The 15,170-nt window shown below is 45.1% G+C and overlaps 2 protein-coding genes across 2 annotated transcripts in view; one reads left to right on the top strand and one right to left on the bottom strand.

Moving 5' to 3' along the window:
* The window catches only part of Prkch (protein kinase C eta), a 191,611-nt gene extending 190,928 nt beyond the window's left edge, over nt 1–683 (bottom strand). The window contains exon 1 of the mRNA XM_051195994.1: nt 321–683. Within this exon, the coding sequence (XP_051051951.1) occupies nt 321–683 (363 nt within the window). The remainder of the gene's footprint in view (nt 1–320) is intronic.
* Nucleotides 682–4,903, top strand: LOC127230690 (translation initiation factor IF-2-like). The gene is made up of 3 exons (XM_051195995.1): nt 682–1,358; nt 1,684–1,757; nt 4,571–4,903. Exon 1 carries the CDS (start codon nt 682–684, stop codon nt 1,270–1,272), a length of 591 nt encoding a protein of 196 aa, XP_051051952.1. The 3' UTR covers nt 1,273–1,358; nt 1,684–1,757; nt 4,571–4,903.
* The last annotated feature ends 10,267 nt before the right edge of the window (nt 4,904–15,170 follow it).

Raw genomic sequence — 15,170 nt, 5'->3', positions numbered from 1 at the left:
CTGAGGGAAGGACGAGAAGGAGGAGGATGGTGCTCTGCATCGCTGCCAGGCTTTCCCCTCCGCACAAAGTCCAGGTTAACAAAGACGCTGGTGCCAACACCGGCTTTCCAGAGTCACACCTGTGCCCGCACACACCCACAGCACGGCTATCCCGCCAACAGTGCAGGTCACCTGGGAAAGGACCAAAGTCTAGAGGGAATTCCCTCTGCGGCGGAGCGATGAGAAAGCTGGACCCTGGTGAGTTTAAAAAACAAACAAACAAACAAACAAAAGGAGGAAAGGTCCCGCAGACATGAAGGGGCGAGACGATCGCTACTCACCCAGCCCTCGAAGGTGTCCGAGGTGCCCGCCGTGCGCAACAGCTCCTGGAACTGCAGCGTGCAGTTGGCCACAAAGTGGTCATAACCCAGGGGTGTCTCGTGGAAAACGGCTAGCTCCAGGTGGCCGCCGTCGGTGACATTGGCGCAGAACTCCTCGTTGTAGGTGGGTTTGTTGGTCTTTTGCTTGGTGCTGGTCTGGCCCACGCGCACTTGGTCCACGCTCACCGTCAGGTAGGGGTCCAGCAGCTGGTGGCCCTTTTTGAAGAGCGAGTGCCGCAGGGACCAGCGGGTGGGCTGCAGCCCCACAGCCTCTCCGATGCGGACCCTCAGATAGCCATTGAACTTCATTGTGCCAGACGACATGCCGGCGCTGCTGCCGGAGCCCCGTGGGGGCCTCGCTAGCTGGCACCGGAGAGCGGGGAGCCGGGACTCAGGGCAGCCCTCGCCGCAGCCACAGGCGTGGAGGCAGCTCCCGGGAGAAGCAGCGCCCGAGCCCCCCGCGACCGGCCATTCCGCCTCCTCCGAAGAACCTTCCCCTCCCCTCCTTCCCTCCCGCCCTTTCTCCCGAGGTGGAAAGGAGGGGAGCCGGGCTCCGAGCCCTCGGCGGGCTGATGGGCTCCCGACCGTCTGTCTGGATCGCGCGGGGCTCGCCTCTTCTCCGGGGCCCGGCAGATCGTCCGCCCGGAGAGCAGGAGCGACCCGTCCGGCTAGCTCCAGCCTTGGCGTCTCTGCCCCCGCCTCCGCCCGCTCCTCCTGCCCCCGCCTCCGCGGGCTCACGCTCTCCCCCACTCGGCGAGCTGCGAACCAGGAAGCAGCCGCCGCCGCATCCCCGGCCGAGCAGCGCGCCACCAGGCTCCAAGTTCTCAGAAGCCCGGAGCGAGCTGCTGCGCCTTCCGGACCCCGGGGGCGTGGCGCGCCGCAGGCAGCCGGGTCTTACGAGGTGGGTGCGTAAGACCCGGTGGAGGAGGCCCTCGCCCCCTGCGGGCAGCCCAGGCCGTGAGTGCTCTTGGATCTCGGCTCCTGGCTGCCAGGTTGGAGGTGAGTTTCGGTCTGGGGGCTGCTCTGAGAGGCTAGACAAAAAGAAAGGATTCGTGGTCCGCCGCCTGCAAACACCTGAGGCGTGGCAGACAGACCCAGAGAGTTGACAAGCCGGAGGATGCGGAAGATCAGCAGCAGGGAGCCTACCTCCCACCCTAAGCCGTGACCTGGAGGCGGGTACATGATGGGGAGGTACCCTAATCTTTACAGGGATGGCTCACCCCACGATTCAGTTTACACTCATCCTGTTTATGCGCCTTTCCTGCAGAGAGTAATTAATTGTTTTGTTTGTGTGTGTGTGTGTGTATGTGTTTTTTTTTAATAGGGCAATGATAATGATGGAAATCCCGTACTCCTCCTTCCTCGGAGAGGTGTGTCACTGCGCAAAGAGCAGGAAAGGTTGGTTCTGCTGGAGACAGACATGGCCAGGGTGTAATAAGTCCCTTCCTCCGAGAGAAGTGGTTACTGGTCCACCCGGTCCTGCATCGTAAGGACAGAAAGTGTTCACAAGCACCACCCTGATGCACGGAGACCTTTGAATCTACCTCTTCTAGGAATGCTTTAGGTTATTACTGTCGGAGTGGGCAGACTCCGAACATGCTCATCTCCTGGCTTCTGCTGGGTTTGTCCACTAGGAGCACCTTTTGGTCTAATCCATTCTGCCACAAAGCTTGCTCCCCGAAGGCCAGCCACAACCAATTTGCCTTCCATAAAGTCTAGGCCATTCCTAAGATACTTAATGACATCCCCACCCTACTGGTTCTTATGAAACAAGTTGGTCTTTGTAGCCCCCCTCCCCCCCTTTCTAGAACCTGGACTGGCTCCTTGAGAAGGTTCTGGGCCATTTCACATTGGTGAACTGAGGCCTCACCAGTAAGAGCTTCACAGGATAGTGTGGAAGCAAGAACAATAGGCTGATGGGAAGGGCCTCTCTTGGAAATACCAAAGCTTCCTGAAAGAGTGGGACAAGGATGTAGCAGGTCACTTCGGTTCAGGCAGAGGTCTGTAAAGTATGCTAGCAAATGCTGGAGGGACTCCTAGGGAAGAGGTCAAGTCTACCTAGTGAGTCAACTCTGTCACCTCCCCCAAAGAGCTGGCTCGCCTTGAGAACCACTCAAGGATTTGCTGCTGTTTGGCTTTGTCAGCATGGGAAGGGATCCACACAGCTGACCTGGGGTTCGGGTTGGAGGAAAGCCAGACATTCGTGGTCACCTTATCAGGCACCAGAGTGGGCAGGGGCAGGACAGCCATGTGCCTGCTACTCCTGTGGGGCCAGGCCTGCAAACAACAAATACAAAACAGCATAAGTGGCAAGTGTAGAGACGGAGAAGGCGGAGGGCCCTGCGCCATGTGGTCCCTGTAGGAAAGTAAGCAGTGGCAGGATTGGGTTTGAAGTATCTGAGAACAGAGAGGACTGTCAAACTGGAGACCGGAAAGGTGAGGCTCAAATAGGTAAGATTATGGTGAAACTGAGAACAGAGAGGACTGTCAAACTGGAGACCGGAAAGGTGAGGCTCAAATAGGTAAGATTATGGTGAAACGGTGAACGGTGGTCACACCTACAGACTGGGGGAGGGGAGTCAGGAGATAGTCTGTAGACATCCCCCGTGGGTGACCTTAGAAGCCCCCGGTGCAGTGGTGGCAAGGGAAGAGTCAGGGCTGACAAGATTTATGTTTTAAAACTGTTTCTTGGGCTGTGTGGCCAATATATTGGAAGATCAACCTGGATGGTGAGGGATCCTGTGAGGGGGTTGCTGTTGACTGGGATTTTCTGGTGTTAATGGAGATGGAGATAAATAGATGAATTGGAGAAGTATTAAGGAAGTAAAGTTGACAGGTTTGGGAGCTAGATTAAACAGAGGGAATGAGGACAGGTAAGCATCTGGCGTGACTTGCAGAATGCAGCTTAAGCTGCTGGGTCCATTGGGGAGCCATTAAGGAGTTAAGAAACATTGCTGGAGAGGAAAAAAAAAAAAAAAAAAAGATTTGTGGGAGGAGATGAAGAGTTCAATTTGAAACTTGTCAAGTTTGATGTATGTTTGATACATTTAAGTGGAAATCTGAAACTGGGCAATTGGCTAGGCAGTTGTGACACTCCAAGGGACAGTCTGGGCTAGAGACATAAATTTGGGAGCTGAGGTATATAGATAGTAATGGAAGCTACAATGCTGGGTGAGGCTCTGCGACAGGGAAAAGACAATTAGAATGGAGCAAGAGAAATAAGAGGAGCAAAGGCAGAGCTATGCAGAAACCCCGGTATGTATAGGTGGAGGAGAAGCAGGCAGGGGTGCTGAGAAGCAGGCATCAAGGGGGGGGGGGCAAGAGCGTGTCGTGGACAGGAAAAAGGGTTCAAGCAGAGAGGAGTGTTCAGGTAGGTCAAATGATGCCAGGCTTACATAAGCCCGGAGTAAAGGTGCCCTGTGGTTCTGGCAATGGACAGGGGTTTGGAAACCGCTGGTTCTGTGGAGGGAAGGCAACAGAAGACCATCCAAAGGGGGTTGAGGTGGGGTGGGGGGAGATGAAGACATGAAGATGCTGAGATGACACCACAAGATTCGGTCAGAATGAGGAGAGAGTGCACGGAAGAGGAGAGAATTTGGAGAGGGCTCTGGGAGAATGCGTAGCAAGACAAGGTGAGAGAGAGCACCCAGCCCTCCTGGATGGGCCTTGCTTTAAAGGAAGTAGCCAGCTGAGCACGTGTGGTCGCTTGTGCCTCTAGACCCAGCTGAGAGAAGGCTGAGGTGGAAGGATGACCTAAACCCAAGTTCGAGGCCAGCCTGGTGAACACAGCCAGACATTGGCTCAAGAGGCACAGAAACATCTGTGTTTGTGTTTTAGTCTGCTGGCTAAAATAGTCTGATTAAAGTCAGGTATTAGAGTAAGATAGTTAGATCAAAAAGAAAAAAAAAAGCCACAGGCAAAGTGTAGGTCACCTCTGGTGTTAGCCAGACTGTCTCTCAGGGCACTCACGGGCTTCCTTACCTTCTTAGACTCTCTCACCACGTGCTGTGTCTTTCCTCCCTCTCTCTCCCTCATTTTCAGACAGGGTCTCTCTGTGTAGCCCTGGCTGGCCTGGGACTTTCTACATAGACCAGGCTGGCCTTGAGCTCACAGAGATCCACCATCCTCTGCCTCCAGAGTACTGAGATTAAAGGCACGAACCACTCCATTGCCTTTTCTTCTCTTATTGCCTTCCTGACTTCCTCCTCCAGTAGCTGGCTTCTTCTGTATGACCAATGGAGATAGCCACCAACCGCTCCAGCTTCCCAGAGTCACAGCTTAGCAGCCCTGGCAGAACAAAGGTTTTCCGCACCAGCATCTTCAAGTCAACCTCCAGGAAGATGTGTGCCTTCCAGGAGACACTAGACAGATGGAAGATCTCCATTAGAGAGGACTGTCTATTAACCCAAGCCTCACCTGTATAACAGCTGTTCTCCAGATCTGGCCCTGATGTGGAAGGAAGGCGGGGCAATCAGGAAGCCCTTGATGTGTGTAACCCACCCAGATCACTACAAATATATAATGCAATAAAGCAATAGAGCCCTGTCTGTGTGGCCACGTTGAAATCTGTGCTGCCCCAGCTTTGTAAGCTGGAAGGTCCTTTTCCTGTAACTGTTAGTGCTTTCTCCTTAGCCACATGGTAACTGAGTTCCTCTGTATGTGATTCCTAGCACACTTGTTTTGATGATTTTTTTTTTTCCTGTGAGCTGCTTGGTTGATTGAATCACTGCCAATTTTCTGATTCCTTAAGGAAAGTTTCTCACAATGCCTTAGTAAATGTCACAGCCAGGCCAAAACTTACCTCATGTTACTCTCAGATGTCAGAACCTGTAGGGAGCAATCTAACAGTGAGCCTCAACAGACTCAAAGCTGGCTCTGCTACTGCAAACATCTAGTGACACTTGGATGTGTAAGGAAATCCTAGAGTAACAACTCAATGGACTATCATGCAACTATTAAAACTACATATAATTAACAAAAAAAGCAGGGTAAATAACATTTAAAACCGGACTATGAAATGTAAATAGTTATAAAGCACACAAAATATACATAATAAAATATTATATTGCAAAATAAATGAGGACAGATGTTAGATTGTTATGCTTAAGAGCAAGTAATAAATATACTTATCTCAAAAGGTTCTGAAGATAAACCAAGTCCCATAAAGTGAATGATCCATTGCTGGGTGGGTGCTATACCGTGGCTATGATGTTGGCTATCCTGACATGATGTATTGAGCACCCACCATTTTAACAAGACATTTGACAAGCTTTATTTGCTTGATCCCAGTGACAACAATAACAGTGTTCTTGGACTCGGTGCTTCACAAATAAGGGGATCCAGGGTCAAAAGATTTATATGAATGTGATCATAGTTAATATAGTTAAGCTGGGTTTTGACCCATTTCATTCTTTCAAATGCATGCCTAAGCCTCATGCTGGAGTGATTCCAATAGGTTGGAAAACTACTGCTGGTTCTGAATTCAAGGAAAAGAAGGAGATTTTCCACAGTGGCATGGGAGTGGGGTCAACGCAGTGCTGGCCTGCATCCACTTGCGAGCATGCAAAGGTACGTCTGAATAAGAGGGCCACGATGTCCTACTTCTGAGTGTTCCGAAAGGAACAGAAAACGCTAGCTAATTCACAGAAAAGGTAAAACTTCTCAGAATGGGAGAATGACACTAGCCTCATATCGAAAAGTGGTGCACAATTACAGGGGATGAGTAAAGAGACCCACACCTGATTATGTCATTGTGACGCCTCTGGATGTGACAGCGAGTACTGGGAATGACTGGGGCAGAGTGGAGACTGGGCAGAACAGTGAGATCAGAGAGGTTTGGACTTGTTAGCTCGGGGTCCTGACAGTTGGCCACCAGGGTGTGTGAAGGATAAACAGTCCCTGAGGAAAAAGGAAACCAGTAAAGGAAGTTGAAGGGAGAAGGCCTGAATGATGGGGCAGACTCCACATCCTCTGAGGACACTGAAGGAAGCGCCCTAAAACCCCACTCAAGGAAGACGGGTCCCCAGAGGGAGAGCAGAACAGCCCCTTAAACAAGTCCGTAAAGAACAATCGAGCTCGTGACATTATGTACTGTGTCCTAGCCCAGTGATCAAGAGCAGTAGCCCCATAAAACACTTCTGCTAGTTTCGTAACAGGGAAATCAAGTAAGGCTAAATATCTCATGTGCCTAAGAGAAAAAATGCAAATCTCTCTGGTGATCGATTTACTTCTTCACATAACTCACCCAGCTGAGTCTGTCAAGATTAGAATGTCACATTTGGAATCATCTTTGTGAGTTTCTAGAGGTTGGGTGTCGCCCCTAGAAAACCTTATGATAGTATATGGAGAAACAGACTCATAAAGGCCTGATTATAGTTTTGTCAATTAAGAAAACATATTTCATACACAATAAAAAGATAAATAGTTTAGGGGATTCAAAACTAATTGCATGCAGTCACCCCAAACTTAAAGCCTGTCATGTAAGGCAAGAATCTCCCTTAAAATTAAAATTTAAAACTTACTATGCATACCTTCATTTTTAATGTTTTTCTTATCACATAAAAAAGGCATTTGTGAAAGAAGCAAGTGAACACGACTTAAAATAGTAATCATTTTTCTCTAACCCTATTATTAATACTGCCTATAGTCAGCTTGTCCCATTAACTTCATTAACTTGTCTGGTTTGGTTCCGATCCATTAAGGAGCCAAGTGGTAATTAACTACAAGTATCAACCAGGTTATTAGCTGGTGTCACTTGTGTGAGAAACTTGGGAAAGAAAAATGCTCACCTACTCTACTAGTACCCTCACTGTTCACTGGCTTTCCCCTGGTCCACTCTGCCTCTCCATATAATCACTAATTCCATTCTGGCCAACACCATCATCCATGGATTGTGAAGGTCTCCAGAATTACCTTTAGGTCATTTAAAAGAACCTACACACACACACACACACACACACACACCTTTTATTGAACCATTTTAGAGTGATAAAATTTAACATACAAAAATTTTCCAGCAATTCAGATGATTGTCCCATCAAAGTCACTTGAATGTGAATGGGGTAAGCTTCATTTGAAAGCCTTCACCAGGATGTAGCCGCAACTGTTTCCTTACTACATTAGCTATCCTAAATTCTTTTCATACGTAGTTCAAAACAGCATACCAAATGGTATGAACCAGTGGAATCCTATTTGACAGAAAATATGTATAGGTGATATGTGGCTGTAGTTTTGGAAGGGTGTAGCCCTCAATGTGAACAATGGTTGTCATGGGTCATGAGTAGATTCTGGTAACCCAGAATTTAGGCTCTGTGTTTCTTTACTGCACCTTACTTTTCCTATCTACTCTAGAAGTTATTCTATGCATTTGGAACAGTGCCTGGTAAACAGAAATTAACTGTGTAAGTGTTTGCATTGCTAGAGGGATTTTCTTCAATTATCTCTGTTTTGTGTTTTTCCTGTAATGAAAACTTTAGCAGCATAATAAAGGGTTTGGAGTTCATGTTAAAATTTTTATAACTGCACACAAGCCATAATAAGACCAACTTTGATCATTAACTTTTAATCATTTCCTGTTATCTTTTAGGTAAAACTTGAATATTATCTTGTTTTTAGTAATTGAAGACTCAAACTGAGCCCTGTTCCCAGAGCGTATAGTTCATAATATGAGTGTGGAACAGACTCCTGCCCTTGAAATATTGCCTAAGCGTGAAAATTTCACATCAACACCAATTGTCCTTCTCATGGAAGAGAAATAACAATAGCAACAACAAAAAGCCTATATCACTGGCCAATACATATTCCTATGGCCAAATTCCTGCTTGTCTGCCACTTCCTTCGGAGCTTTCAGTTGGGTAGCTGGAAGGATGGCTCAGTAGTTAAGAGCATCTACTACTCTCTTCCAGAGAGCTACATGTTTCCCAGTCCCACATTGAGTGGTCCAGCTCCAGCTCCAGAGGATCTGAACCCCTCTCTGGCTTCCGCAGGCACCTGCATGCATGCAAACCACACACACACACACACACACACACACACACACACACACACACACACAAACTAAAACAAGCAAAGCCTTTATGGTGGTGTACACCTTTAATCCCAGCATTCAGGAGACTGAGGCAGGTGATCTCTGTGAGTTCTAGTCCAGCCTTGTCTAAAAAACAAAATAAGTAATCAGAAACAAAACAAGCAAACAATAAAAAACCCTGACCAAACTTAAATAAATAGGTAAAATTCAGAATTGAGGCTTTTGCCCTTTGGGGTTTTGTGGGTCCTGATCTCCTAGGGGTTGTATATCAGATATCCTGAATACCAAATATTTACGTTACGATTCATAACAATAGCAAAATTGCAGCTATGAAGTATCAATTTTAGCCGCAGAAGCTGGGAAGCTACTCGGAGGGCGTTCCTGACAACACTTTCGGTGTGGCATGGGGAGTTGGATGACCCAGTAATTGGCACTGTGGACAGTGTTTCACAAGCCATCTGATCCTCCTGAACACCAGCCGCAATGACATTCAAGCACATAGGCTTGCGTCCTCCAAAGTTGTTGGCTGAATTAGACAAATCACACTTTTCCATAAGTGAGAGACTGGAGGCAATTTAAAGGAGGCAACCTTATGGGGAGTGCTACAGACCCTGCCTCCAGGGACCACTCTTTCCTACTGCCCATCTCATCCTCGCTGCAGCAGGTTGAACACCATGCACCCTCTGATGAGACTAAAAGCCATTAAGAGCCCCATCGAGTCAATGGGAGGCGCTGAAATCCTGTATTCCAAAGGTACTCACCAATTGTGAGTCAAAGGCAAATTACAGAGACATGCATGAAGCAGTGGCAGGACAGAACAGGGAGGAGAGAGTGCTGGTCCATATCACGAGGAAGGGACATCGCGAGCTCAAGGACCACACACGGCACGGGGATACAGAATCTCCCGGCACACTGAGTTGAAACATGGGCTTGCTACACAGAAAGGAAGCTCACAAAGGAATTTTACACGTTTCCCTGACTTACTCTTTTTTTTTTGTTCGGAGTCGGAACAACTGAAATCAGGAAACACCTGGGGTTGTCAGCATTAGTTAGGAAATGACTGTAAAAGCTTGGATTCCATTTGAGATAACCGATGGCAGGCAGTGATATGGCTCCAGCGTTTATGAGTCCATAAAAATGCACACTGTTTCTCTTCCGTTTGGGTCTGTTTTCATGACAGCGGCAAAAGATTCAGTGTGTTAGGATTGTATTTTTTAGGTTAAAATTTGCATAGCTGCATTTTTGTCCCTATTAATAATTATACAGAGATGTTATAATTGGCATGAAAGTTAGAGCATGGGATAATAGATTTCTGAAATGGGGCTGGAGAGATGGCTCAGTGGTTAAGAGCACTGGCTGTTCTTCCAGAGGACCACGGTTCAATTCCTGGTACCCACATGGCAGCTCACAACTGTCTATAACTCCAGTTCCAGGGGATTCAACACCCTTATACAGGCAAAACTCTAATACACATTAAATAAAAATTAATAAATCATGAATACATATTTATATTTTTAAAAATATATTTCTATTTACCACATCTTTTAATATACTTAAATGTTTACTGTATATATACATATGTGTATTACATGTATATATACACATTATATGCAGTATTTCAGCAGGAAGATGAGCTAGAAAGTAAAATTAAGAATACACAGAAAGATTGTGTGGGAAGACTTGCTGACCAAACTCCAGACCAAAACTGTTACAGTGCTCAGGAGATGGGATGGGAAGGCAAGTACTAGTCAAGCTGACTGTTAGGCTTTCTCTGAGTTCTTAGGACTTGGAGCCTGAGCTCTCCAGACTCTACTCTCAAGTAAGCCACTACCTAGCAGGCCTTATGGCCGATTGATTCATACAGCAGCAGCATTATCGTTTACATTGCTTTGATATGCTTTGTTATGCAATAAGGCAAAGCACATAAGTTACAACATAATGTTTTTTATTAGCATTCTTAAAACATGCAGTGTTGGGCAGGTTTGTTTCTGGCATTTTCTCTTGATACATCATTCAAATTATTAATGGTGAAAAGGATTATTTTTGTTATTGTAAAGAAAGTAACAGTTTCTTTTTATATTAGAGAACAAAATTTTATACTGAACATTTGTCTTATAATTTTATTGTATCTCACTTTTTGAATGTGTGTGCGAATGCTCAGCTTCACATACACCTGTGGAGACTGGGGGTTGACAATGGGTCCTGCCCTATTGCTCTGCACATGGGCATTCGCTTGAGACAGGGTTTCTCCCTGAACCTGGAACTTATCCATTTGGCTACCTGACTGGCCAGCATGCCCCAGTGTTCCTGCTATCCCTGCTTCCCCCAGTGTGGGAGTTTGAATGACAATGGCCTCCGTAGGCTCATGTGCTGGACCATAGGTAAGCTCTTAGCCACTGCTCAATCACCATGCCTGCCTGCTGGCTGCTGCATGCCCACCTCCCCCACCACCACCATGATGGACATAAACTCTCACCCTCTAGAACTGTGAGCCACCAAATGAAATGTTCTTTTATAAGTTGACTTGGTCATGGTGTTCTGTCACAGCAACAGAAGAGTAACTATGACATGTTATAGATAGGCACGGCAAAGCCTGGCTTTTACATGGCTGCTTTAGATCCAAACTCAGGGCCTTACACTATAGAGCAAGCACTTCCCCAACCGGGCCATCTTCCCAGCCCTATTATCTCAATGTTTAAATAGAAACGCGCTAGAATACACACTGTTCCACCCAAACTTAGCACTAAACTCATGACAAATGTTTTTCACTGTTTGGTTAAGAGAGTTCCACAGATATAATTTATGTTAATTATTAATTGTTATCATTTATACAAATTAGTTGCAATAATCTAAGTGAACTTCTGTAAACTAATATTTTTAGTTCCCGGGGATTGAACCCAGGGCCTACCTATGCTAGAAAGCATTTTGCCATGGAGGTGTATTCCTATATCTAAACTAATGATTATTAAGGTCAGATTAAGAATACAAAATAATCATGAAGGCAATGGCCTGCTACAGAAGTGAAATAAAGGTCTTTCAGGGTCAGGGTGTAGCTCGGTAGTAGAGTGTGTGCTTTGTATGTATGAATCCTTTTGTTAAATCCCCAGAATTAGGTGATGAAGAGAGAGGGAGGAAGAGGAGGAGGAAGAGGAGAGGGAACAATAACGTAGAACAGGAAGAAGAAGTAGATGAGGATAAAGAGAAAGAGGTGGAGGAAGAAAATGAGGAGAACGAGGAGGAGGGGGAAATCCCAGCACTCTTGAGGCTGACGCAGAAGGATCTTGTGATAATTTGGAGGCAATTGGCCCCCATAAACTCAGGGAATGTCACTATTAGGAGGTGCGGCTTTTGGAGTAGGTGTGGCTTTGTTGGAGGAAGTGTGCCACTGTGGGGTAGACTCTGAGGTCTCTTTTGCTCAAGCTTCCTTCAGTGTGACACTCAGACCACTTCCATGATGTAGCCAACACCATGTCTGCCTACACAGCACCATGCTCCCCACCATGGTGACAATGGACTGAACCTCTGAACTGTAAGCTGCCACCTCAGTTAAATTGTTTTCCTTTATAAGAGTTGCCATGGTCATTCACATCAATAGAAATCCTAACTAGGACAGATCTTAAGTTTGAAGCTAGCGTGAGCTACATAGTGAAATTTTGCCTCCAAAACAAAAAGCAAGAACAAAAAGCCCGAAAAAGGGCTGCCCTGACAAGTAATTTTTAAAAAAGGCCCAATGGAGTAGAGCTTGACAAATTTTAAAGGATGGCAAGAAAAATCCAGTCTTTATAAGTCTTCTACAGAAATGTTCAACAAGTGAATACTGAGCCTGGCTGGAAAGGCCAATGGATCCAACTATGTGAGAGGCTAGGCCAGGGTCCACAAACTCCCAGGCAGAATAAGTACAAACACGCAATAACAACAAAAATCTACACCTAACTATATCATTGGCAAGAGTCTAAAACACAAAGATAAAGTGTAAATGGTGAGATGAGAAGGACAATACTCTGAGTGGCAGTTCTCATCTCATTAGAAATAGAGGAAAGTTTATGGAATGGGATGGCTATCAGCCCAGACTCCCATTCAGAATTTTAAAAATCATTCAGAAATGAAAACAGGTCTGGAGAGATGGCTCAGAGGTTACGATTGCATAGTGCTCTTTCAGAGGACCCACATTCTGTTCCCAGCACCACATCCAGTGGCTCAAACATTCTCAACTCCAGCTCCAAGGGTTCAATGGGCCTGTGCTCCTCTGAGGGCACCTGAATTCTTGCGTGTATATGCACACACACACATTGTAAAAATAAAATAATTTCTAAATGAAAATCACAAAAGATATCTTTGGGTAAGTGATTTAGTGAGGAGAGGAGGGAGAGGAAACTTGAGCCAGAGTGTAAAAAAGTTAATTAATTAAATAAATAAATAATTTAGAAATTATAGCTGGGGTTGGTGAAGTGGAGAAAGACGCTGTCCTCCAAATCTAATGCTGTGGGTTTGATGCCCGGAACTGACATAGTGGAGGAGAGAGCCAACTTCTTCAGGTTTGCCTCTCTCATCCCCGTGTAGTGTGATCCATGTATGCATACACTAGATAAACATTATAAAAAATTTTGAAGAACTTCATAATAGTATAATTTCATTAACTGTCCTTATCATTATTGTCATATATTTAATTCTTCATGAGCAAAAACCCTTTAAACAACTAGGGGTGTGTGTGTGTGTGTGTGTGTGTATGTACATGTGTATATGTATGTGCACACATGTATTTATGTACATGCATTGATAGGGGAAAAAGTTATTTGTGGTGCTGCTCATTTCTGTAGCTTGGGTTTCTCTCTGCTAGCATTTCCTGTTATGCTAAATGTTCTCCTACTCATTTTTCTCTTGCTTTACTCTGACTTCTCACTAAATCACTTACCCAAAGAATATGGGATGGTTATCAGTATCATGTGTTGAAACATGAACATAACATGGTAAAACTTTAAAAACAAAACAAAATATATATATATTTAAAAAACTTCCTAAATATTTGGAAATTTCCCAACATGATTATAACTCTTGAGTTTAAAAAAAAAAGTCACAAGTGATTTTGGAAAAACACCAAAATTTGGGATATAGATAACACAGTACTTAAAAGGAAATTTAAATATTTACATTTACACTGGAGAAAAATAACACTCTTAAAAGCCATGGGAAAGAGCAAATTAAACCCAAAATAAGTAGAAGGGAGGGAGGACATAATTAAGAGCAGGAAATCAGGTAAAATCTTGGCTCTTTGAAAGATTAACAGTATGATTAACAGTATTTCCAACACCTCAGGAAAGCTAGCCAGTGTAACCCATATGCAACCACCAAGAAGTTGTAAGCTCTGCCTCCCTGTTCTCTTTCTCAGCATACATACATGCACATACATGCATACATATTACATACATCTCAGCATATATATGTATGTATGCATGCATACATACACATACATGCATACGTATTACATACATACATGTATACACACATGCAATCATTCATACATATACACATATACATTCACTATGCATACATATGCACATATATACTTACATGCATATGTGCACCTTACATGCACATGTGCACACATACACACATCTTAGCTACAAGTAATACATGAGCAGGAACAGCAGTGAAGATGGCTGTCAACTTGTGAAGAGGAGAGAATCTGTGCTTGCCTCAAGAAAGCTGAGTCGAGGATGAGAGCGAAGCAATGGATGCAGGTTTACTCTAGGGCTCTGGACATAGATGCTCCTCTGGGGGAGCAGGCAGAGAAGAAGGGGGTTTGTGGACACAGACTTCCCTTTTAGTCACAGATAGCAAACAACATGTTGAAATAGGTCTACAGGTTTTATTAAAGGAGACCAAAGCTCCCATCAGAATAACAAGAGTGTGGCAGATGAGGCTTATGATTTGGAGGCCAACTGCACGGCCCACACTGAGATGCTCTCCTCATTGCTAGGTAAGCTGATAAACCTCTTTGCATCTTATCTTTCTTGTCTCTGACATGTGAGTGACAGTTGGTAGCACCTACTTCAAGGGGTTCTCTTGAAGTTGATGCATGCAGATTGCTTATACAGTAGTGCTTGCACGATGAAGTTTTTACACTTATTAAAGACAAATTGATTCAAGAACGTGGGGTTTTGATGAGGTCAGTGTGCCCACCTGAAAGTCTAGCAAATGCACCCAACACACCAGATTTTTTTTTCAAGTAAATGTTTGAGGTTTTCAAACCCTTAAACTCTAAATAAGATAGTTTTCAAGCACTAAAATGGAAGGTTTGTGCCAGCTTAAACCCTCAAACCAAGTGAAAACTTTATTTTGCCCTAACCACAATTTGCTGCATGATTCTTAGAAACAGAAAAAAAAATGTTCTGTGAACACCATCAGAGAACAGTTGAGGAGGCTGTGCAGGCCAAGGGGAGGGTTTACAGGGTGTCCACAGAAAGTACGTGTTCCCACTGGGTCTTAGAAAGTGCCACAGCCATCACAGATGTAGTCATGTGTTCCTGGGTCAGCTAAGGCAGGTGACCTGGCTTAGAAAGAGTGAGTAAAGGACTGGGCATGTAGCTCAGTGATGGGGGATTCGACTAGTATATGCAAGGCCTCAAGTTCTCAGAACTGCAAATATGAAATAAAATATTTTAATGAGTAGAGAAGAGACTTTGTGGACTGGTGATAGTATAGGCAGGTCTTCAGTCATACAACAAGTATTTACTTAGTGCCTACTGCATGTTTAACACTGGGTTCTATTGGTGGAGACATGGCAA

This window comes from Phodopus roborovskii, unplaced genomic scaffold (assembly GCF_943737965.1).
Source record: "Phodopus roborovskii unplaced genomic scaffold, PHOROB, whole genome shotgun sequence".
NCBI classification, from domain to species: Eukaryota; Metazoa; Chordata; class Mammalia; order Rodentia; family Cricetidae; genus Phodopus; species Phodopus roborovskii.
Note: the sequence above shows the minus strand (reverse complement) of the source record. Positions and strands in the feature narration are given on the sequence as shown.

Bases quoted from the DNA above. Each gene is read 5' to 3' on its own strand.
- LOC127230690 (XM_051195995.1), top strand. From the start codon at position 682: ATGCCGGCGCTGCTGCCGGAGCCCCGTGGGGGCCTCGCTAGCTGGCAC.